At 44.8% G+C, this 24,947-nt stretch overlaps 3 protein-coding genes and 1 non-coding gene across 5 annotated transcripts; 3 read left to right on the top strand and 1 right to left on the bottom strand.

The window, feature by feature from the left end:
* The first annotated feature begins 8,484 nt into the window (after positions 1–8,484).
* Positions 8,485–19,366, top strand: LOC115538245 (small G protein signaling modulator 1-like). The gene is given in 15 exon segments (XM_030349913.1): positions 8,485–8,532; positions 8,644–8,700; positions 10,105–10,221; positions 10,223–10,234; positions 10,577–10,756; positions 12,033–12,104; positions 12,780–13,711; positions 13,743–13,812; positions 14,316–14,440; positions 14,584–14,666; positions 14,793–14,812; positions 14,814–14,903; positions 15,031–15,127; positions 15,642–15,809; positions 16,346–19,366. Coding segments are annotated over 15 exon segments (2,160 nt in total). The 3' UTR covers positions 16,435–19,366.
* A 1,438-nt stretch (positions 19,367–20,804) lies between these two features.
* On the bottom strand, positions 20,805–20,877 carry trnak-uuu (transfer RNA lysine (anticodon UUU)). The gene has a single exon. It is a non-coding gene; the product is annotated as a tRNA-Lys (tRNA).
* Positions 20,878–20,951: 74 nt separating this feature from the next.
* On the top strand, positions 20,952–22,675 carry LOC115538247 (glutamyl-tRNA(Gln) amidotransferase subunit C, mitochondrial-like). Its single transcript, XM_030349916.1, has 5 exons — positions 20,952–21,272; positions 21,342–21,392; positions 21,483–21,652; positions 22,352–22,454; positions 22,613–22,675. Exons 1-5 carry the CDS (start codon positions 21,072–21,074, stop codon positions 22,673–22,675), a joined length of 588 nt encoding a protein of 195 aa, XP_030205776.1. The 5' UTR covers positions 20,952–21,071.
* A 968-nt stretch (positions 22,676–23,643) lies between these two features.
* On the top strand, positions 23,644–24,646 carry LOC115538246 (polyubiquitin-like). 2 transcript variants are annotated; one of them, XM_030349914.1, is made up of 2 exons: positions 23,644–23,758; positions 23,863–24,646. In XM_030349914.1, the coding sequence occupies exon 2, from the start codon at positions 23,875–23,877 to the stop codon at positions 24,349–24,351; it is 477 nt and encodes a 158-aa protein (XP_030205774.1). In that variant the 5' UTR covers positions 23,644–23,758; positions 23,863–23,874; the 3' UTR covers positions 24,352–24,646. The 2 variants fall into 2 exon arrangements, with proteins under 2 accessions (XP_030205774.1, XP_030205775.1); XM_030349915.1 differs by having other exon boundaries at positions 23,645–23,758; positions 23,866–24,646.
* Positions 24,647–24,947: the final 301 nt, after the last annotated feature.

Here is a 24,947-nt window from a genome sequence, read left to right as displayed (position 1 = left end):
TCCATATGTCCGTGTGTGTCTTTCTGGAATAGACCACAACCAAATTGGGTGTCTAATGTTCCGTTTCCATAGTTTAGCAGGCATTCTATTATGCCTCTGTACGGATAGGTGTTTGACGACTGGGTGATAAGCCTATCACCCAGAGTAATATCTACTTGGGAGAATAACGTGCATCCTGGATAGTTAATCAGTCCAACGGGTGCCGCCGGCGCCAAGTCTGTTCCATCAGGATTAGTAATCTTGATCCTCAGGTGTAAATACGTATTGTTTAGATCCATATAGTCTTCGCTACTGGCCGATACAAAGAACTCTATGGGGCCACCATCTGTTAGCGCTGATAGCGGGGGTATTTCAATATATGTACTTTTTTCTATCGATGTCTGCGTCATAGGCAGGGAGAAGAGATCCAGTTCGCTCTTAATGCACTCGTCTGACATGTTATGTAGCAACGCCATTGTTATTCAACCCTCCTGCTATACTAGATGAATATATCGTTAGCCGTCCCTCTAAAACGACGGGCTGCCCCCTTCCTGATCCTTTTAGGTTTGGCTCTCTTTTTGATGGATGCCAATCTTTTATTCTGTTTACGACGACGTGCTGGTGCACGGGTACGCCCACATCCTATAGGCGGATACTTTGTTGCTCTTCGGGCATATACCCTCATGCCTGCCCCCTGCTGTTTGGGCGTAGATGCAGCATGGGCTATGTTGGTCATAACGTCGCCTATAATATGTTTAGCAGCAGTCTTCAGATGAGGCTTTGCTATACTAACCCCTCGCCTAAATAACGGAATAGCCATTCTAAAGAGGCTACGGAACATCCCTCCGATGCCAGCACCATATTGTGTGCTGCTACCCTCATAGCCAGGTAGCCCACTCCCTGCTTGGTTTAAATAATACTGAACATATTTGTTCTCGTCGTAAGGCGGTCTATACCCCCTCATCCCTATAGATGGGGCTATGAATGCTACTGTTTTACAGGTCTAAAATGCAGCTTGAGTATCACTTTGCCGTATGTGAATTTTATATTTGTATTCTGGTCAGACTTTAGATCGATTTCAATATCTCCAAGAGGGTCTCGGGCTACGTGTACGTAATGCGGCTTGTCGAACATGTGAATGCAGTGTCTCCTGCTGGTGTCGGTTATATTAATACTCCTTAGCAGGGGTACATAACTATCTCCGACCAGCTGATGGTCGACAATGTCGCTATATATGAACATGTTGTAACACCCCCCGTGAATATCGGTGGGATGGGGGGCATATGCTGCATACGATTTATGGGCATGTAGCTTGACACCTGTATCGAAACCCAGCATAGCAGCCAGTTTTCCTCTAAAGACGATAGATAGGTGATCGTCTCCTTCTACATAAATGCGGTTTCTAATACCTTCATGATGTAGTATAACTTTACTGCCAGGATTATGTTTGGTCCAAGTCTTGTTGATTTGTAGTAATAACGATCCGATACTCTCATAAAGCCCACCAACTAATAGACATGATGTCCTATGACCTGTTTTACCATCGTGAACGGTCATCGTAGCGTCCTCGGTAGGAAAACTATGCCAGCTGCATGGGTACTGAGCTTCAATTAGGCCTACTTCATAGGGTTGCTTGGTGTGTATAGATTTTGCTAATTTAGTTCTAAAATTCCATATCTTATTTTGCGGGTAGATCCCTGCCGATGCATTACTCGCTAGAGTCACATAGAAACCCCCAGACACCTCCTTATCCATCGTACACTCTGGTTATAATGGATTGTATGTCTCTTGTATGTCTCTTTACGCATCGACTAGTGTCTTTTCAGCTATCCACGAATTGAATGCCTCCGGCCACCCCAGCCATTTGACATATAGCAGATTCTTAGACCCCTCCCTTTTTCTATCTATAATCTTTTCTATTTTATACACCTTGTTTTTAGACACTATAACTTTTTGCAGCTCTTTCTCGTAAAATGTTCCATGGACAGGGGCACCTGCATAGTCTTGCAGCTTATAGACTGGAGGACACCTTGCAATGCGCTGCGATATTACAAAATATTCATCTGTAAACGTCTGCTCATACCCCTTTCGAAATGTAGCTCTGACTTTTGAAATTCTAACCGTGTCACCAACATCGTATCTAAACACCACCATCGGCTCTTGAGTGGTTTTGTATAGCGTATTAAACACTGTTTTCTCATTATCTTTATCAACACTGGCCGGGGTCATTTTTATCGATCTATGATATGAATGGTTATAAGCATGGACCATATCCTGTAGTTTATCCACATATCGTTTGGAGTTGGCAGCTGTTAAATATCTCCACATGCGGGTTTTCAGAGTCCTGTTGAAGCGTTCCACTATACTGGCCTTGGTCTCGTTAGATGTAGAGAAATGTTTGACATTGTACCGCTCCATCAAACGCTGAAAGATCTTGTTATAAAATTCTTTGCCAGCGTCAGTCTGCAGTTTATCGGGGGTACGCCCTTCACCGAGAATATCATCAAAAGCTTTAGCGACGTCGATAGCCCTCTTGGATGGTAACGGACGAACCCATGCATGTTTCGAGAATACATCGATACACGTCAACAGAAAATGCACACCATCATTTTCGGATGCATACTCTGCCATATCCACTAAATCAGCCTGGAACTGTCTATCTATTCCACTAACCAATACTCTATTTCGGCGGAAATGTATCGGTGCAGGTACATGCAGGGTGTAGGGATCCTGCTTCAGCAACCATTTCTTGATATATTTTAGTGGAGGTACTGCACCCTCACTATGCGCGAGGGCCGTTCTTAGTTTATTGATGCCACCGTAACCCCCTGGTCCGGAGGGATCATAATAAGTCTTATGCAGCCGTTTATCCATGTCGTATGCATGCAACAAAAAACGAATACTGAAACACTGATCAGAGTTATCCATCCTTTTATTTAAAATGTCTGTCCACTCAAAACAATTCTCAGATAAAGTCTACATGCAGTTTTATTTTTCTGCACCATTTTACAAGCCATCATTCTAGCAGTTCTAATACCCTCGGCGTTTGAGGCATTATTCAACTTCAAGACATCCGATACAAAAGCACATATACACATGACATGTCCGACGGTAAAACAGTCACCATCGGGGAAATGGGTAAATACTTCAGCTAACATTTGATCAGTAGGTTTATCACACAAGAATTTCATGACCAGATCATTCCAGCCCTTATACGTACATTTGATATATGCATTATGTTGGACATACGTATCATTTTCTATGGCAGCATACATCAAAACGGATAGTCTATCTGATACAATCTTGCTATCCGCATCATAGACATAAGAAAACAACACACCCATTATAAACGCCACCCACCACCACCACCAGGCTTTGGTTTGCAAAATGACAATGTAGGACGCCACATTTGTATGGCTTCATGTATCAGAAGCAGATGTTCATCGGACACACCTTCGGTGGTCAATGAATCCAGTTTTTCGGTATTATAGGTATTGCATATTAAATCACATAGATAAGATTCGACCACACCATAGATTTTTCCGGGGGACACAGTCAACCCTGTAGTCTTCTTTAGAACAGTTTCTAAAAGTAACAGGAAGGGGTGTCTGTCCAGGATGACACAAATGTCATGGTAGTGGGATTCGTAGTGATGATGTGTCGCTCCCTGTAGGCATGAATGGCGTCGTTGACTTGGACAATCACACTGGCATCCCCAGCAGTCCGCTTGCTTCTGATGGTTGATGATGGCCACCACACAGACCCCCGTGGTAAATCGCAGAACAGCCAGCGATGCAGGGTTTAAACGGATCTGTATTGATACAGGCCATCCGTCGTCTCTCACAGCAGTGTCCACCTCCAGCTCACTGTCCTCTCCGATGTGTAGGAAGGTCAGATTCAATCCGGTCAGATAGACGGCATACTCTTGAAGCCAGTGGGGTCCGGGTTGCACAGCCTTTAAATCAGCAGTCTCCATAGCCACACCCCCACCTTGAACATGTTCATCATTGACCTGTGCTGCATAGCGTATCAAAAATATACCATTAGAATATGAAAATAAAAAACACACGCACAACACCCACATATTAAAATAAGGTATAGCCTATCAAAAACACATTTAAAAAAGGAAAATAAAACACCCTTAATACTACTAGTATGTACCCTCCACCTTCTTATACATTGCGGGCATTTTCTAATGCTAGCATAACCCTAAACATACTCAAACACACCATGTACCCCATCATCAAACCCAGACGACTCAAACAGGCACATTCGGCATTCATCATCAGTTGTGCTCCATGGTTCTTCATTCGTCTTAGCCAAAGAATCAATCTCTGCAAAAATTCCACGTAGTGCAGACAGATCAGCCCACTGCATGAAAAAGACATTATCAAAATAATCAGCAGCTTCTAAAACACTGGCGCGTAGAGGAGAGCTACCGATGCAATGCATATCATAGCATTGTGGTAGCTCGTCTGTATCAACACCGCGTCTGAAAAAAAATGAAATCCTGTGGTCTCTTCGTATGATAGTTTGCATCCATGCGATGAATCCTCGATTCATACTGAAAGGCGCATGCCAAACGATGTTGAATCCTCGGATCATACTGAAAGGTCCAACGGTATTCATGGGGTCCCCCATGCCATGTACCCTCGTCGCCGTCTAGCATGGGGCATAAATTCTCCAAGAAAAAATTCCACTCGTGAACGTTCATCCGCCACTCTGTAGCACAATCGTTAACTTTCAAAATAACACAGCCATCGACCCATGATATTACATACTCCAAGCCGTATTCGCCAACGTGGGTGAATGAATCCCCGGCACTCCGGTCTCTCAAGCCTAAAACAGGCCTCGTTCTTTTGAGTGGAGCATTAAGCAGTACCGCATCTCCACAACTATCGACATAGTTAGACACAGGCGTACTAGCGTTGGACATACCATCAGGCATCTGGTTTTCAATGTCCTCATTGCTCGACACAGAGTCGTCCATGGCGGGGGAAGACAGCGGCGACGGGGTACGAGGGCCCCTATGCAAACAATAAGGACTATCTGATCTATGGGTTTCTTCTGATGAGCAGTCCATGTCGAATGAAAAGAATACTGCAGCCAACTTGATGAATGCGGGGACCCTACAGCAGCCGTCGCCCCCTTTTTATACTATGTTTACGACCCGCCATAAAACATAAACAGGAAGTGTCTGTCTATACAGATCCCGCACCCCAGCGACCCCTGCAGGTTCACCACTGGAATTACACCTGTCATCCCTACACAATGGATTTTATGACCCGTCATAAATCATAAACAGGAAGTGGCTCTTGTGAATAGGGATACCCCCCTCCACCCCCACCCTCCCCAACCGGAAGTGCGTTCAGATCGGAATGGACCCAAACAGTACATAATATCTACTACTCAGGACTGCTAGAGAAACGCCTGACATTAAAGGCACAGCGAGCGCACAGTCACCTCCGCCTGCCACGGTGGCAGTTTAGAGAACTCCCGCCTGCATGTGACCCACATACTGGTTCCGAGTTATCCCCACATCAAGGGTTGGCGTCATGTAGGAGAGTGGGCGGAGACGGGCTGACTGAGGTGCACCGGTTTTGATTGCTTTGGGGTAATGCCGCGTTTAATCATGTAGAATGCAAAGTATTAGAGTCATAGAGTTAGCGCAAAATTTAGGCACAGTATGAGGATGTTCGTATGCTGTGCTGCCTTTGTATTGGTTGATGACCGCTTGCGTAGACGTTAAGAACATGACTAGACAGCGAGTCAATCTAGATTGAAGGGGGTGGTGCACGATGCATTTAATCTAGATTGACAGTCAATCTAGAATGACTGTGTCGTGCACCATCTTCAGAGGTAGCGGGGTCTACATCTGTCCTACAACCATTGTCCCGTGCTGCTGGTCAATGAACAGCGTGGGTGTCGGGTGATGATGTATGGAGATGATGAAAGACACTACAAAACATAACCAAATCCTGGGCCTTATCATAGTCATATGATTCATATTAGTCAAATAATAGGACAAATTAGATATCAATTAGGTAACAGAGCAGTATATTCGGTTGTGTCGTAGTGTGCAGTATGCACGCTATTCATCATACAGACTGCAGAGTGTTCGCCTGCTGTTTGCCAATGTTACACTATAGAAAAATAACAATGCTTTTAAAAACAGCATTCAATCATTGGTGAGTCGTATGTTAGAGACTAGGGGATTATTCTCTTGTGTGTTGTATTTGGAAATGAGCGGTATATTGCACGTTATTGAATGTGTTTTGTTTTTTTAATTGGTGTTATTGTTATGTGGGTTGCATTTGAATTGAGCAGAATTGTATGTTTGTTGGTGTTTTTAATTGGTTGGCAGATTGAAATGAGGGTTATTTGTACCTTAGTGTAGGTTGAAGAGAGAGCCATTGTATTTTTGTTTTACGGTAAAAATAGAGGTTATTGTATGTTGTATGTTCAGGTAAGGATGTATTGTGTAATGGTGTATCCTGGGTAAGGGATGAGTTTGTACATGGATTGTATGGATTGGTAGTAAACAGCGGTTTTTATGTCTGTTGTTATGGTCCCTCAGGGCCCCTCTCAAGCTGCTGTGTGACAACATGAAGAACCAGATCATCTCTCCGGGCGTTTTTACGGCCTGTAAGTCTGCTTCTGGTTCCTTCAAGCGTTTCTTCTGCTTTATTTTAAAATGTATCCGTTATACACAAAGTCAGCAAAAAGCTAATAAGATATCAAATAACCAAAGGAACGTACATGAGGTCATTGGATGATCAGTAAATTGAGGAAGGAAAATTTGCATCATTTCTAATCACTCATGGGACACGCAGATACAATAATTATGAAGAATCTCCCCTTAAATGCTTAATTTAACTACCTTTTTTTCATCTGGACTCAGGATTATGGTCAGATGGACTAGATCATCTGTGTAGAAGATGCAGGTGTTTCACAATATGACGAAGAGGCCAGCAGGGATAGTCTTTCTGAGCAGTAACGGCCCTTTTTTACTCGCTGCCAGAAAATCTTCAGGATGTGAAGGGGTATCATCTTACACAGCCAATCAGGGTCCTGTCACGGGTACAGGGATGTGAAGGGGTATCATCTTTACCCAGCCCATCACGGACATGTCCCGGGGGCTGTGATAGGGGTATCGTCCTTACCCAGCCCTCAGAGAACATGTCCCTGTGGACAGGGATGTGAAGGGGTTACTGATAATATAACCCAGGGTTCTTTCTGGATGATTGTTGCTATTTCACTCCCCAGAAAGTCTGAATAGAGGCAAAAAACATGAGCATGTTCCACCATGATCTGCCCACCGTCCCTTTTTAGATGCGCAGCTCGGTGAGCCTGGGAACCAGACGAACCTTGCCAGCTCATGCTTTGATCTTGCTCTGACATATGCGTGTGGCCCCCACCCCACGCCCCGGGTTTGGCCACTCACATCACAAGCGTTTATCTGATACGTGGCGAGTTTGATACGATGACTGCACAGAGTTGCGCACTATGGGAGCGCCGTTCAGGCATTTTCAATGAACACTCTACATGGCTGCAGGTCGTGTGTCGCCAATCCGTTGCTCTGATTCGTGGCTGATCTATCCAGTTGGCGCCAGAGGCTTTTTGGTCTTCACCCCGCTCTCTTGGATTAGAACCTTTAACCTTTAAAACAAGAATAATCAAGAGGTTTTTATTTACTGGAAAAGTCCTGCCCGCTCATTCTTTTTCTGAGACTTTGAACAAAGCTTAATAGGCCTCATTAAAGATCCATGGATAAACGTTGACCTTTTTAGCCTAATCCTGGCAAGCAGACTCCTACAGCATTGGTCAACTCAGAATAATTAACAACGAGGATAATGTCAGCCAGGGCGAATCACGCAGAAAGAAATACATTAGGACAGATCGGGCTCAGTTTGACATCTAAGAACTATTCCCCAGAGGGGAAATTAACCGAAACACCTGATAAGTTTTCAGCCTATACCTTTCAAATTAACATTGCTCATAGTTTTTTAATGTCTCGCTCACATCATGTTTTATTAGTCTACCGGTTAACAGTATCGTGTTGAAAGCACTTTTATTTAATGCATAAGTACTTACACTACCGTTCCAAAGTTGGGGTCACTTAGAAATGTCCTTATTGTTTAAAGAAAGCAATGTTTTTTTCAAGGACAATAACATTAAATGAATCAGAAATACAGTTTTAGACATTGTTAATGTGGTAAATGACAGGAGGACGGCAGATTTTTTATGGAATATCTACACTTGGTGTACAGAGGCCCATTTCCAGGCAACCGTCACTTCCTGTGATCTGATGGTACATTGTTTAGCCAATCGTGTTATAAGGCTAATTGATGATTAGGAAAACCCCTTATGCAATTATGTCAAGCACAGCTGAAAACTGTTGAATAAAAGTGTAACTTTAAATAGAAAGCATGAAGGTGTATGGGTGACCCCGAATGCTTTGATCGGTCGTGAATGCAAAGTGCTAATAAAGCTTTGTTACTTGTGATGGGCGCGTGGCGTGCAGGGCTGGCGTACTGCCGCCACCTGTCCACGGTGAGGACACACCCTCTCGGCACTGGTGAACCACGCCATCGTGGAGCCCGACTGCGCCCGCCGACGCCAACGCCGGCCTGACCCCCCGCGTGTGGCGCCTCTTCCCTGCAGGGACCGCACCGTGAGTCTTGCACCGCCCCCAGCGACCGCTCCACCTCTGAGCCTCCAGTACCTACCCCCTCTCACGCCCACTGAACACACACACACACTGTCATATACACACAAAGTCACACTCACACACACACACACACACACACACACACACACACACACAGTCATACACATACTCATACATGTGGTCAAACATACCATCATACACACACACATACACGCAGACATAAACACTCATACACAGTCATACTCACACACACACACACAGTCATAAACATACACACCCACACATGCACACACATTTACACACAAACACGTACACTCAAACAAACATACAAACTCACATGCACAAATGCACACATACACATGCTCTGACATACTCAGAGGACACACGCCATCCACACACATATGCTCAGACATACACCAGACACACAACACACATACAAATACACATACTCATACACATACAAATACACATGCTTGTACACACACGTGCTCAGACATACGCACCCACACGCAACCGTAAACATCCACGTCCTCTCCCTCCCTCTTTCTCTCCCCCTTCTCTCTCCATCCCTTCCTCTCATCTTGCGTTTCTTGCACCTCTGACTCTCATCCATATTCATCGTCTGCTAATCATGGCCTCATTATTAGTCACACGCAACAGTATGCGCGAGGCGTGACTAATCCTCTGTCAATCGTGGAGTCCTCTCCTCTAAGTGTTGGCTACTGCAAATCAGATGAGTGTGCCTGGTAAACACAAGCCTTTAATTACAAAATCAGCGCCACATTAGCACTATTTATTACCACATTTCATCTCATATTAACGGTACAATTATTTTTTATATTTCAGGTGCAAAGCACATGCAAACACCATAGGTTTTTTAAAAGGCTCTAATACGAAGAACTTGTTGGCAAATTATGAAGTGTGACACAGATGCAGAAGATCAATACAAAGCTCCCGCTATTAAATATAATGAATCACTTAACCAGTAGATTTTTTTTTGTTAGTCAGGGCTTGAGAGTAGCCGTAGAACATCCATTAGTGATTATCGTTAAATCAATTGGTAGCCCTAACCCAGTACCAAACCTCCGCCATGCACATGGGTGTCTGAGTGTGTGTGTGTTCTTACAGACTAATGAAAGACGGTTTCAGTGTTCCTCACTAGCAGCGGACCCAAGATTGAGACAATCAGGTGTAGGCCGCATCCCTAGAGAGCCAGGAGGTCCACTTTGCAACTGTCTTGATACAGGCAGGGCATAAGGTCTCTTTGCCTTTTTCTATCCAGAAATGTTTTTTGTAAGTGTTTCAGAATATGGCATGATTTAATGGGTTCTAAGTTCATTGAAGCATTAGCATTGGCAAAACCCAAACATTTTCTAGTCTTTCAGTAGCTGCTAATGTACCGTAACATGCCTAGTCCTGTTTGACCCTTTAAAAACATGTGTTGCCGTCCACAGGCCTATGAGGAGAAGGAGCTGCTCCGATTGGTCTACTTTGGGGGTGTGGAGCCGTCGCTGAGGAAGGAAGTGTGGCCTTTCCTCCTGGGTCACTACCAGTTTTCAATGTCCGAAACCTGAAAGGAAGGAGGTTTGTGTTTGACCTTTGAGCGAGTGAGTGAAATGCCCCGAGCAGATCTGTTGTGACTGCGCGCTTGCATCTGTTTGATACTAGTTCCATTTTACGCCGCTCCTGCCTCATCAGGGCATCCCTTCACTGATTGTTTAGGTCCACAACAGGCACGTGAATGCAACCGTTGCCAATGGCGGAAGAAACACAGGGAGGGAGGGAGGGAGCAGAGAGGAAGGAAACTTTGTATGGGGCGGGGTTATTAGTTGACCGCAGCTTTCTAGTAACAAGACACACAACCAACAACCCATGTGGACCCGCTCTGCTGCGTCCTAACGGACATGTTCTCTGCGGCGCGGCCAGGTGGACGAGCAGGTGAAGGCGGGCTACCAGCGGACCATGGGCGAGTGGCTGGGCTGCGAGGCCATCGTGCGCGAGCGGGAGAAGGAGCAGCACGCGGCCGCCATCGCCAAGTGCTCCGGGGCCAGCGTGGACGGCTCCAGCCAGCCGCTTGTGCACCGCGACTCCACCCTCAGCAACGAGGTGTGGAACAGGGGCGGCACGCACGCACGCATGCACGCACGCACGCACGCACGCACGCACGCACGCACGCAAACACATCAGGGAAATGTGGTGGTGTTGACAACCGTTTGATGGTGTTGACAACCGTCAACACCACCAAAGTACCCCGACACACACACACATGCACACATCAGGGAACTGTGGTGATGTTGACAACAAGCCACCACAGTTTACACACACACACACACGTACACATACATACACACACACACACACACACACACACACACACACACACACACACACACACACACACACACACACACACACACACACACACACCACACACACACACGTGAGGGTGTCTTGACCGTTATCGAGGTGGTGCCAAGTCACGTTCTTTGCTCGTACATCACAGGTTGTCAACCAATACAAAGCAAGGGGGGTGTCTGGGCAATTGTATCTGAAACATCCTACCTGCCTACCTAGACCACTTATTGTGTCTCCTTGGCGTTCTGTCCAATCACAATGCAGGCTGAGATTGATTAGGCCATGTGGCTGATCTTGCTACTTTGATGGGAAATTCAGGTGACAATGTTTGATTGTTTATAGACATGTGGGTAAGGATATGGGGACACACACCGCGCTTTGAAAATAGAAGATTGATACAGGAAGGTAAAAGACAACAATATAAGTCACCAGCAGAATATGTCCTTTTTATGCGAGCAATCCCAGTGACCCAGCTGTGTGTGAGCCGCGTATCAAGCAGGGATTCTCTTAGAGTGACTGTTCAGAGCGTTTTGGAATCGAGATGCAATCGATTCCAAAAACCAAACTAGTTCTCAATAAGACAGCGAGTGGATGGTGAGGAGGACACTAGAATCAACTCTGCAATCTTATTTCAACACTCATAGAGAATCATCGTCTGGCTAGGTTGAACAGTACGTAATGCGTCCATGCTCACCAGTCCATTGTTCCTCGTATAGTGCGTTTCTTCGGTGGATTAAGCACTTTACACGTTTCATCCTTTATCCTTCCTATCAACCAATCCTATCAATCTCATTTGGTGATTGAGTCAAGATTTACCCTGAAAAACCATGATCATTACACCATGTGGATTAATGTGATTCATTATAAGGCCGTCATGGACATTGCTAGACAGAGAGCTCAGGGTTTCACCCTACTTTTTATTACTGAGTGTCCCTAGTGTCTGGCGCAGTCTGCATGCAGCACAAGAAGTGTTCCAATGAGGTCCAATCAGAGTAATGAAGTCATTGTGATTCCGCCTCTCCTCCAGTCTTCCCAGAGCTGCAGCTCTGACCAGCAGAGTCTGGCCCGTCTGCAGAGTGACTCCAGCAGCAGCACCCAGGTATTACACCCTGTGAGATGATGTGTGATATACCTCCATGCTGTTTGTCATGTCGTAGTATAGGCTGCAGGATCAGGATAAGGTTTGTAATTGCGGTATGCACCTCGCAATGATTGCACATGGACACACAAGATTCTAGCGCCCATAGCAGGAAATGCCTTTGATGCTCTACAGCGCTTATTGCCGAGTTGTAACTGTTTGTAATTAGATTTTAACATAACAGGAGTACAAAATCTGATATATACATGAAATAGTTTTAGGATTTTCTTTGTGCATTCATTTCTATGGTTTGCTTATTGCATGATTCAGCTTAAAGGTGACATATTATACTACCAGGTGTGAGTGAGATTAGCCGTTACAAGCCGTTTTGGAAATCGGCACACAAAAATGATCAGTCTACAATCAGTCTACCAGCCTACCCAGTGGACTGTAGCAAACGTTGCTCATCTGTCCGTCATACATCTAGGTGGACCCGCCCACTTGTTACCTGGTGGTATAAGATGTCACCTTTAACATGCCGTGCGCTGTGCAGCGTCTTCTCTAAGTTTCCTCCACATCCCTCTCTATGAGTCTTTCATGTCCGCTAAGTGTGTGGAGCCAGCGCTCCGCCGAGGGGCCCGCGGCCCCCCGCTGCCCCCCTGCAGCAGCCCGCTCCCCTCTGACTTGTTCTTGCAGGTCTTTGAGTCGGTGGAAGAGGTGGACCAGATCGAGGCCGAGGCGGAGACCAAGGGCCCCGGGGCCAAGCAGGCCCCCCGGGTCCCCAACGGGGTGCTCCAGAACGGGGTCAGCTCCCCCGACTCCGGGCACCCGTCCTCCCGCAACTTCTCCGTCACCTCGGGCCTGTCGGACGTCTCCTTCAGCACCGAGGACAGCGCCTGCGTGCCCGACCAGGGGCCCCGGGCCGCCGCCGCCCCCCCTCCGGAGCGGGGGACCCCTGGGGACCCCCAGGCGGTTCACCCACCCATCACGTCGGGAGACCTCAGAGATGAGGAGAAGCCCTCTGAGCGGAGGAAGAGCCGTGGAGCGCCGGGGGTTGTGGAGGCCCGGGCGGAAGGGGAAGGGGAGCAGCCGGGGGCGGCCGGGGCAGAGCAGGCTCCAGACGGACACACGGACACAGTGGAGGGGGAGGGCCAAGAGCCCACGCCACCAAAGGACGCCTCCCAGTCCGAGGCCGCGGCCAGCCAAGTGCCTCAGGGGGACACCGACAGGAACGCAGAAGGAGAAGAAGGCGCTGGGCCAGAACAGACGAGGGAGTTCAAATCCAAAGAGGCAAAGGCCAGCTGGGCACCGCGAGAGCTGGTGTCCGACGAGGGAGACGAGGTCGTCGCAGGAGGCGAGACGGAGGAGGCGGAGATCCCTGCTGCACTCAAGAGCCTCCTCCTGACCGGGCCGTGCCCAGCGGAGGCCTACCGCCCCGCCCCGGGGCCCCGGGCTCCCAGCGACTCGGAGTCCGAGTCCCCGTCGGCCATAGAGATGGAGGACATCCCCAAAGGCAGCGTGTCCACGGGGCCGTGGGACGGGAAGGGCCGGTGTGAGGGCTGGTCCTCCTCAGGGGAGCTGCGGGGGGAGGCCGGGCCAGAGGGAGCCCGGTCCACCCTGTCTGAAGAGCCCAGAGGGAGAGCCTCTACCCCCCCTGCGACCCCCCGGCCGAGACCCAGGGGCCGAGGATGAAGTGTCCTCCCCGGTCGAATCCAAGCCCGCCTACTCCGTACGTGTGCACCTTCGTTACGCCCTGTCCTTCAAGACGCTACAAGCCGTTTTGAAAATCTGCCTCTTCCGACATCCCAAGTGGACCCGTCCACCTAGATGTGTGCTAGATGGTCAGTCTACCAGCCTACCCAGTGCACTGTAGCAAACGTTGCTCATCTATCCGTCACAGATCTAGGTGGACACGCCCACTTGTGATGTCAGAAGAGGCAGATTTTCAAAACGCCTTGTAACGGCTAATCATACCCACACCTGGTGGTAAAATATGGGACCTTTAAAACATCACCGTCTATAGTTCACACACTTCTGAGCGTTTACCCCATTTGATCAAATATGAATTGAAACAAACCGATTATATTTAACAGCGTAGTTCAAGGGTTGAACTCCAGCAGCAGGACTTCCCTGAGCTGATGGTGGGTGGATGGCAGCCGTGTGGTGGCAGGAGGCGCCTTGGATTAGGTGTGAGCTGTGTAGTGACCGGCCCTGTGTTGACCCATGTTGCAGCAGGAGCTCCTGGACCTGTACACACTGAACCTGCACCGCATTGACAAGGACGTGCAGCGCTGCGACCGCAACTACATTTACTTCAGCCCCGCCAACCTGGACAAGCTGCGCAACATCATGTGCAGGTAAAAACAAATAAAAATGGTTTCCGCATTGCTTTGCCCAACGTTTCGCAGTTACATAACAATTGAAACCTTTAAATCTTATTACTAACAAACCATCCATTATCAAATACATAGAGGAATAACTTAAATGTGCCTGTTGTCAGTTATATCTGGCGCCACCTGGAGGTGGGCTACGTGCAGGGCATGTGTGACCTGCTGGCTCCTCTCCTGGTCATCCTGGACGACGGTGAGTCAACAGTTCATTACAGTGCCACCATGTGTTTACACCTGGCTTGTCAGACGACCGTTTGCATTGACACAACACCTGAGGCTGTCTCTTCTCCACCCACCCTGTGCTGTTACGGCTCGCCAGAGGCCATGGCCTTCAGCTGCCTTCACCCAGCTCATGAAGAGGATGAATCACAACTTCCCACACGGAGGCGCGATGGACACACATTTCGCCAACATGCGCTCCCTCATCCAGGTGAAGAGCGCTGTTCCCCACACCTGGTGTCCTGGTTTCTTGTGCTCTCAGGGCCGTCTCTCTGTCGTGGTCGCATGTATGTGGGTGACACTCACCACACTGCCTTTTATCTCTCTGTACCTCCCAGATCCTGGACTCTGAGCTCTTTGAGCTGATGCACCAGAACGGGGACTACACCCACTTCTACTTCTGCTACCGCTGGTTCCTGCTGGACTTCAAGAGAGGTCGGCAGATAGGTTTCCTCCCGCCGTAGACCTGATGCCAGACTGAGAGACAGCCATTGCCGTTCTCCAAGGACCGGGCACCGATTTTGATTAAAATCTCACTCTCCACGGTTTCACAGCTCCCTCAGGAGCATCTTATAAATTCATATAATATTGTGGAGTTAAAGTGTCTTCCGTGCGTTAACTGAAGTATAAAGTATCAAAAGCTGTATTTGGCCGAATAAGTAGCGAACACATTGGTGAAACCATGCATGTCTGGATTAATAGCAGCATTGTCCACAACCACTAGTCAACCTCGGCATTGTAAAATGAGATGGATGAAGATACGCCAGGAGTCTACAGAATCGAATGCAATGAAAACAAAAAAGGCATCTTGAAATTATGAACCGAGTACATATTCACACGAGTCACAAATCGTTACAATAAGATTGTTGTGAATCCTATCTTCTGGGAGGGGTTCACACAGCAGGTGGCGGGAGATGACTGGGGTTCTCTTGATGCTTTGTCCCTGCAGAGCTGGTGTACGACGATGTGTTTTCCGTGTGGGAGACCATCTGGGTGGCCAAGTACGCGTCCTCGGGTCACTTCGTCCTGTTCATCGCCCTGGCGCTTGTGGAGATCTACCGGGACATCATCCTGGAGAACAACATGGACTTCACCGACATCATCAAGTTCTTCAACGGTATGTTCCCCGGGCTTCAAACCTCAGCTCCACTGTTATTTCAGGGCACTAAATGTATGTGTATCCTTTCGGTCTCAGTAGCATGGTATGCAGTATCCAAACCGTGCTCGGGTTCTTGCCCAGTTGACACAAGCATAAATGGAAACATGGATATTTATTTTTTAAGCTATGACGTTTATACGATACAGGAGGAAGTGAATTACAGCATAATATTTGCTTGCGCTGTACAGTAATATAAAGGGCTTATATGCACCATGTAAACTACCACAACGTCAAGTCGGTGCGTTTGGATGCAGCCATCTTGTGCTGTTAGAGTTTAGCCTAGCTGGAAGAAAAATAAAGGAGCTTCATACTTTTTTACTATTATTTACACTGCTATACTATTTCCGAAGTTCTATAACTTTGCAGGAAACAGACATTAGCATTGTTCACTGCAAATCTCTAGATAATCTGTGTGTTGTTGAATTTTGTTTAGCTGTTTGTTTGTTTATGTCTTTATACATTTACAGCAAGTCACTTGTTTTGTTTGTTTCCAGAAATGGCCGAGCACCACAACATCAAGCAGGTCCTGCCTCTGGCCCGAGAGCTAGTGTGTAAGGTTCAGATGCTCATTGAAAACAAGTGAAACTCCTTTCCTCCTTGATGTTACGTATTAGCTTTTGCAGCAACAGAGCACAGCAATTTAAAGTCGCAATGTGTAAGATTGAGCTCTTCCCAGTAAGTAGGCAGGAGTCTTTCAGAATAAAAACAAACTCCATAACAGTTTTCGGTTCACGCTTTCGTTAACTGGCTCTGCAACTGTCTGATGCGCCCCAGCGTTGCTCGGCTGGCCGGGGGTGGGGGGGCTTTGGGAGATTCGATAATCAGATTAGACACGCCCCGTTGTTTACAAGAAAACATGTTATAGTAAACAAAGACAGAGGTACGGGTTTGGCCAGCTATTTTTACTTGTAGACTATATCAGATAAAGGATGTGATTTTATTGATAACATTATCGAAATCACTATTGATCAGCATTGACAAGGTAATTTGAAATTTGAAGCTAGTTTAAATGTTACTTATTGCAACTTTAATGAGATGCCACACAAGCATACACATGCAAGAACGCACACACACCCACTAACACACACACACAGACCCAACCACCCACACACACACACACACACACACACACACACGCACACGCACACGCACACACACACATACATACACACACATAAACACACATATACACATACAGAAACACACACAGTATACAGTCAGGTTGCTCCTGTATGTGATGTCAGCTGGTGTATAAATGTGTAATTCTTCTGTCGCTAATTCTAGATCCAAATATCTTTTGTCTGAAAAATGTTGTCTGTTGAGTGTCGATGTTTACCTTAGTAAATTATATTTTTTCTTTTAAATAATTAGAGTTTTGGTTGCACATTTTTTAACCAAATGGATACTTGTCAACTAATGTCTTTATTAATGAAGAAAACGGTACATGATTCAAATATGTATTTAGAACTATTTTAATATAAGGTACTGAAGAAGAAGTTTTACTAAATCACCAGATTATCCTAATTATACGTGAGACCTGCAGACACTGTTTCAATGACCACATAATTTCTATATTTCAGAACCCATTTCATCTTAAATACAGACATAGTTTAAAATAACCCAATTCCTGTGGTTATGATCCAGTGCAGAGAGATCCTGTGCGTCCTATTTAAAGCTGCAGTTTGTACCTTTTCCACTGCAGTCGTGACTTCTGGTTATAATGCTAGCAATGTTGAAAGAGTGACATGGTAAGGTTGTATTAACATACAGTAACTACTGATACTCTGTGTTCTCATTGTGCCCCACCCTTGCCTATCGCCAATAGTATGTCTGTGTATGTTGTGTGTGAATTGGATTGTAACCCCTCCCCCCCCCACCCAAAAAAAAGAATAGAAAATGAGGTTATGAAGATGACAGGAACTAAAGTTATGACCCATAGATAACTACATTGATATCAAAGTGAATTAGTCATCTCTGTACAGAGCTATTAGGAGGACATTTTGACAGCTCTATTATTTTGTCATTTTTATTCAACATCAGGGCAATCATTTTATGACGTTTCTATTGTAGTGCTGCTGGCATTCTTTGTGACTTTAATTCAGTGTTTCCCTACATGCATCCAGCAGTGGCCCAGCACAGCGGATGGACTACAGTCAACCCTGCATTTGTTTTTATTAGAAATTATGTTGGGCGCCCCAAATGCAATTTGCTTTATTTAATATCATGGGTGCCCCCAACTGCACCCTGCTCAATCGTTACATCCTCATTATGGCATTGGTGGAAAATACTGATGGCAAAATAGTATTCTAGGAGCTAGAAGAAGAAAAAAAATGCATGATGACACTAATGGTCGAATTATGGTAGGAATGGACATAGACTAAAAGTAGGTTTTAATAATAAGTAGCCTCCATATAAGATTGTATAAAACAGAAGCAACAGTATTATGAAACCCAGAAGGAGGGATGGCTACGAGTTGCTAACTTATAACTGCATTTGATTATATAATGCCAAAAGAATGTGGTTGTGCGCATAGTGCACTTGCATGCTTTCCTAGTAGGTTACATTTTGAGCAAAACACATGAGATGGTGGCTGTTGGAATGCAGCCCAGCATTACTGGCTCCATCGGGGATCCATCTAAAACACATGAGATGGTGGCTGTTGGAATGCAGCCCAGCACTAATGGCTCCATCGGAGATCCATCTAAAGCTCTGTGGGCCCGACCACACGACATAGTGCAACTACAGAAACCAGAGCACTGCTGCTGGAAACATCGTAAAGGAAACACTGCATTTCATTCATTTATATAGTTATTATTATTATTATATGATATTATTATAATTGTGTGATTATTATTATTGTTATCGGCATACACAGTAAATGTGGGAACTAGATGAGAAGGAATGAAATCATGTTGTCTCAGATAACTTATGACACTATTTTTCTTATCACAGATATTACAAAAGAAACATGTGAAATATCAGAGAACCATGAAGAGAACTATTTGCAAAAATGTAATGTGTACGCGACGTTGACCACGGTTGATTGGCAGGTGGTTTCCTCTGCACATTACACATAGGCCAAACTTGTTTTTAAAGCTAAGAACAGAAACCTTAAACAAAAAGACAGAAGATGGGATGCTGCTATGGTTTAGGGCGAGTGCCTTCCCACTGAAGTAGCTTTTTTAAATGAAATGTAGACGTGCTTTCCACTCTTTAACGGCTGATGTAACGTTGAGGAATATTTATAGTCTAGCCACAAGTCGTTTATTGTGTCAAGTGTTGTTTTCATGAATGTGATGAGATTAATTGCGTTTAATATCGGTGGTTCCTTCCAAAAAGGGCATTTCTTTTGTAAAATGAAATGATTTGCTAACATCTAGGTGTTTATTTATTCATTCAACTGCTGCTTTTGTTTGTAAAACTATAACCTTGCTGGTGTTTAGTTCTGAATGTTTGTGGTAAAACAAATTATCTTTAAAATGGCATATTAAATGGTATATGTTTTTATAAAATGATTCAGGTCTTTTTTTTAAGAGAGTTCCTTCCACAATCACATATTCTAATAGAAAGGAATAATGCTCACGTGCAATGAAGATTAATTGCGATGTATGTTGTATTGTTTTTCCATGCTGCCTTTACAGCTAAGGGTATGTATAATAAGCTATTAATCAAAGAGTCTGCTGTTTTAAAAGGCAAAATATCAATGATCTGAAAACAAAAGAGAAGGCTTTTGTTTTTGCAGGGTCAGCGCCAGCTTCCATATTCTGGGGGGGAATTTGGTCTCGCATGCAGGGACACACACACAAAACCCTACCCAACTAGTTACAGCCTATAACTTGCGTTTCCAACAATCTCTTAGTTCCTTCATGCCTTCATAATTCAACCAGCTCTACGTGCTGAAATTAATTCACGGAAGAAAATCTTTTAAAGTACAAATTTACCTTTCCCTGGTGGATTACAATAAATGGTTCATGAATAAGTGCTTGTGTGGGGTTAGAAGATCTTTGTCCTTTCACAATGTTGCTCCTCACCATCTCTGAGGGACTTTGGACATTCTGTACAGCTCTCTGGCTCGCGGATCTCCAGCTTCATCCTACACAACCGTCTTCATCAAAAAATGCTAATCTTCTAACAACCTGTTTTGATTGGCCTTTATGTTTCAATAAGGAGGGATGATATTGTTGAATTGTTATTTTACAATTAGGGCTCTTAGCAAGCGACTAACATTGGTTAATACACACAATGACACAGCGACGACAGTCATTCAGGAAAGGTGACAGCCGAGCTGGCTGTCACCTTTCCTGAAAGACTTTCCACTATGACAGGTGCAGTAAGGGTTTAGTGTCTTGCTCAGGGACTCATCAGCATTCAGCTAGGGATCGAACTAGCAACCTATCGGCTACAAGACATCTGCTCTACCTCCTGTGCTGAGTCTACGTCGAAAGGTTGCTCTATATTGAGAAGCATGGAGTCATAACCTACAAGCATCCCTTTTTCATAAGTAATGCTCAACAAAGTGATATGAGACCCCCATAGAATTAAGTCGGTAGAGCATCAGACTATAAATTTTATGGTCGTGGCCTGGGTTCAAGTCCCTGTTCGGGTGGATATATTGTTTAAAAGACTCAACGGATCAAGGCTGATAAGCAAATCTTGCTGAGGCCCGATTGGTTGACTTTTCTCAAAATAAGACAATCTGAAATAAAGTTTGTTATTTCAGTATAAACAAGAGTACTTAATATGACATTTTTTTAGAAATTCAAACCGACAATCACTTGCCTTGAAATATGTTTAACAGACAACGGGAAATGGAACAAATGGATACATATTTTATAAGGTTTTGCTCCTATCATAAGCCTCATCTAGCCTACTTAATACATGATTTCACGCTATAAACGGAATATCATAGGTCTAATAATCGTCGGAGAAAATTCGTTTTTGAAAAAAAAAGTCCGCCCGAACAGGGACTTGAACCCTGGACCCTCAGATTAAAAGTCTGATGCTCTACCGACTGAGCTATCCGGGCGCTCAAAGTAGTCCAGTATGCTGTTACAAAATAAACTATTGGTGAATTGAATAGGCTCCACCTCCACTCTACGTATCGCTACGTTGTTTTCAGCGTTAGCTAATAGCATTTGCTAGTAGCATTTGTTGCTATAAATGTAGGTTACTCAACGTTGAGCTACATTATCAACCATAAGTCAGACAGTTTTACTGAATATGCTTGGGATTCATCAAATATATGGACGACGCAGAGTGCAGTTGAACATAATACTGCCCTTATTATGCCGTTATTATTATGCTTCCAGAACCGACAATATGTTGTCAACAAACGTGAAGACCTTGAGGAAAACAAGAAACACACCGAGTCGACCAGTAACGGTCGCACGGTTGTACAGTTCTAATAAACACAACTCAAAGGTAATCCAGTTGCTGGAGTTCAATGTTTAATGCCCAGTGTATCACCATCTAACGTTGTCCCTGATTTAGGTACCAAAGGTCCCAACGTGGGAACCCCTGGGAGAAGACCGGATCCCATCGGTAACCAACTAACTGTCATGATCTTGTATACACCACCATACTTGACATAAAATTGAAAAGAAATCTAAAACATACGTTATTTGTTTCAAGTTGCCACAAGTCTCGTCCGACTTGGTGGACAAACTGGAGAGACTAGCCCTGGTTGACTTCCGCACCAAAGAGGGTCTGGTCTGCCTGGAGAGAGCCATACGGTTTGCGGATCATCTTAATATGGTGGATACAACTGGAGTAGAGCCCATGGATTCAGTCCTGGAACACGGGTATAATGGACTATTCTGCTAGGAATACTCTAATAACCGGTCCATGACACAGCACATGCATTAGCCAATATGATTTAAGCAGTCATTATTGAATGATTACATTTACATTTAGGGAATTTTGCTGATGCTTTATCCAAAGCGACTTACCAATATTCATTCACATATTCAAACATCGACGGAGGTGTCAACCCCTTCAGGGCGACAGCCAGCTCGTCAGGAGCAATTAGGGTGAGGTTCTTTGCTCAGGGCAACCTCGACACGCTGGTTACCTTACCAGCCAACCCGCTCTACCTCCTGAGCTTGTATTTATTTAGCAGATGCTGGTGCTCAAAGAGACTTAAACGTTTGGCTGAAAAGATCTGTAGAGCTGTAGGGTACCCTACAGCCTTTTAACTGAATGGGTTTCTGGATGTTTTCCCTTATGAGCATGCAGATCTGATGACTTCAATTAAGAGCAGTTTGGCAATGTGTTGCACTGCCTGCTCCAATGGAGACTTTGGTCTATTCAGGTCTCAAGAGATTGCTGGTACTCAAGTCACCTTGAGTACCAGCATCTGCTAAATAAATACATGTATTCATATACACATTAAATACCTAAGGAATACCGAAGAGTATCCACAAATTTGTCATGTGTCTGAAAAGGCTGACGGAGGTGAATGTGTTTCCTCTCCGTCACTTTGAACCTGATGTGATTCTCAGGCAGCTCTTCCTGAGAGGCGATACAGTCACTGAAGGGGACTGTGCAGAGAAGCTGCTTCCACTTTCAAACACCACAGTGGAGGAGTACTTTGTTGCACCTCCGGTAGGGAATAAAACGTCCACTTCCAATCGACATTAGTCCAGCACAAGACACAATATTTCCTAGTTTATCTGCATAGCAACCGATGAGGCTTTTGGGAGTTTCCTTTGTTATCAGAAATGCTTTTTTTCTAAGCTTATGTTGTTTGTTTTTGTCCACAGGAAACATTCCACTTCCAAGGCGGGAGGACGGAGAGCGTCCATGTGAAACACTCTGAGTTTTGATTCAGCTGAACAATGTTATTCATATATGTATATCTGGTCTTTGTATGTGTATAACATTGTAATACATTAGACAATGGAATGGTTTACACAGACAATTTAATAAATGTTCATCAGTTAGACTCTGGCCACACACCATTATACAATCCCCACCTGTTAGCTCTGAAGACAGCATTTCTTTCTATTAAAACATCAATCCACTGCTTTTTCAGAAGAATGGTTGTCATTTGTAATTCCTTGCATAGCCAACAGATGGCAATGAGAACTAAGATAAAAAGGGACATTTGGATATCAAAGCAGGTACGGGTTGAATATAGAACAACATTCAATATTGTTTAGAATATCGGCAAATAAATTTAGATTTTTTCCACCAGAGGTGGTATTAACAGCAGTTAATTCCCTTAACTGCAAAGTGCAGGTTTTCAGATGTTAAACCTCTATGTCCTGTAACAAATTCACTCATTAGAGTAATTACATGTGTAGCTGAAGGAAAGTTACTCTGTCCTTTTTCTTGGGATTCTTACTATATGTTTTTGTGAATGAACACAATTATTTTAGTAGACGTTTATGTTATTATATATTTCCTTTTTGTTGTCCACCTGTCAGCCTATCGGTCGCAGTAGACTAAATAAGTAGGATCTAGAAAGTACCCCAATATTACCTCAGTATCAACTTCCTTTTCATGTTGTTAGACAATTTTCGGTTTCTGTTTTTGACTATGCATAAATTAAGTTTCATTTATTCATATTGGGTGTAGGCTACCATAGAATGATTCATCCCATAAACGTGCCTCACGCGGACACGCATCACGTTATAAATTATATCTAATCTATTTGTAACGTAGGAATCGCCTCTGGGTACTTGGAACTTGTGATCCTGAATCCTCGGACGCATATCAATACGAAGCAATCGGTTTCTGTCTATGACTCGACTGTCGGTGAAACGAAACAGATCGTCAGGTGATCTAAGTCGGAAAACGAAACCATGGAGGCTTTATAAACCCAAGCAACAGCTGATGTGGAGGAAACAAGTTTCTCACCGAGTCGTACACATTCATCATACTGCTCTTCAAAGACTTTAACCAGAGTAAGTTCAAATGTAGGCTATGCTATTTTAGTGTATTAAATATGATTAGCAGGGTTGCCAATTTGAAAATGACTTCTAACATGCTTTTATTTACATCTCCCCAGCAGCAGTTGGTCATGGACATCACAATCACTCTTCTTAACGGGGAGTCTCACCCTCTTACCGTGGCTCCAGGGACCACCGTGGGCTCGCTGAAAGACCTCCTCTCTCAAAGGTCTCGACTCTCTCCGGAGAGTCAGAAGCTTTTCTACGACAACGACGGGGAGAAAATAATTCTCGACGATACCATGTCATCTCTGAGTGCCTATGGTGTGTCACCCGGTGCCAATATCTTCGTGCTGGCCAAGGAGCCCGCTAATATCCAAGTGTTCCTGACAACGGTGAACGGCCAGATTCACACCTACACCGTCCGACCTGGGGAGACGGTGGCGGGCTTCAAGCTCAAGGTGAAACAGCGGGAGAAGGTGGCCGAGGACCAACAAAGGCTGATGCATGAATCCAAGCAGATGGACGACGGAAGTCGTACACTGGAGTCCTATAATGTGAAAGAGGGCAGCACCATCTACCTTAACGGACGGCTGAGAGGCGGCTAGGACTCGAGAGGAGAGGACTCAAAAAGAGTGATGATTTGCAAGAATGTGATTGCTGAATCCCTTATTCTTTGTTTAGATTATTTAACCTCAGAATGCATACATGTTCACCCACAGTTACATTAAATGCACTTAACTGCCTGAAGTTCACCATATTTGAATAAAAAAATATATATGCTGAGTTTTAGCTAGACCATTATGCTATAGTTGTATCTGGCACTGTTTATGCCACTTTAATGATTCCACTGTCAATTATTGAATATCTGAACTTATGTAATAATAAATTCAATCATAAATATTGGGTTCAAATTGTGTGTTGTTTTTAAAACCATTCATTTTCTGTACGACCCATTCTTGTGACCTGAGTAATCTCAATTTACTTTTGTTGTTTAGTTAGCTGTAGGCCTAACATTTGACTTGGACGTCCTCCACAAAACGATCACTGAGCAAATTACGCTCAGGTGAAGGTCGACAATGATTAATAAGTAATTGTATTGGTAAGATGGTTACGTTTACATATTTGGTTAGAGATGGTTAAGTTTGAAATGGCTAGTTTAGGCATAAGGTTAAGGATGGTTAGACTTAAACTAACCATTTCG

Source organism: Gadus morhua, unplaced genomic scaffold (assembly GCF_902167405.1).
Source record: "Gadus morhua unplaced genomic scaffold, gadMor3.0, whole genome shotgun sequence".
Lineage (NCBI taxonomy): Eukaryota > Metazoa > Chordata > Actinopteri > Gadiformes > Gadidae > Gadus > Gadus morhua.
Note: the sequence above shows the minus strand (reverse complement) of the source record. Positions and strands in the feature narration are given on the sequence as shown.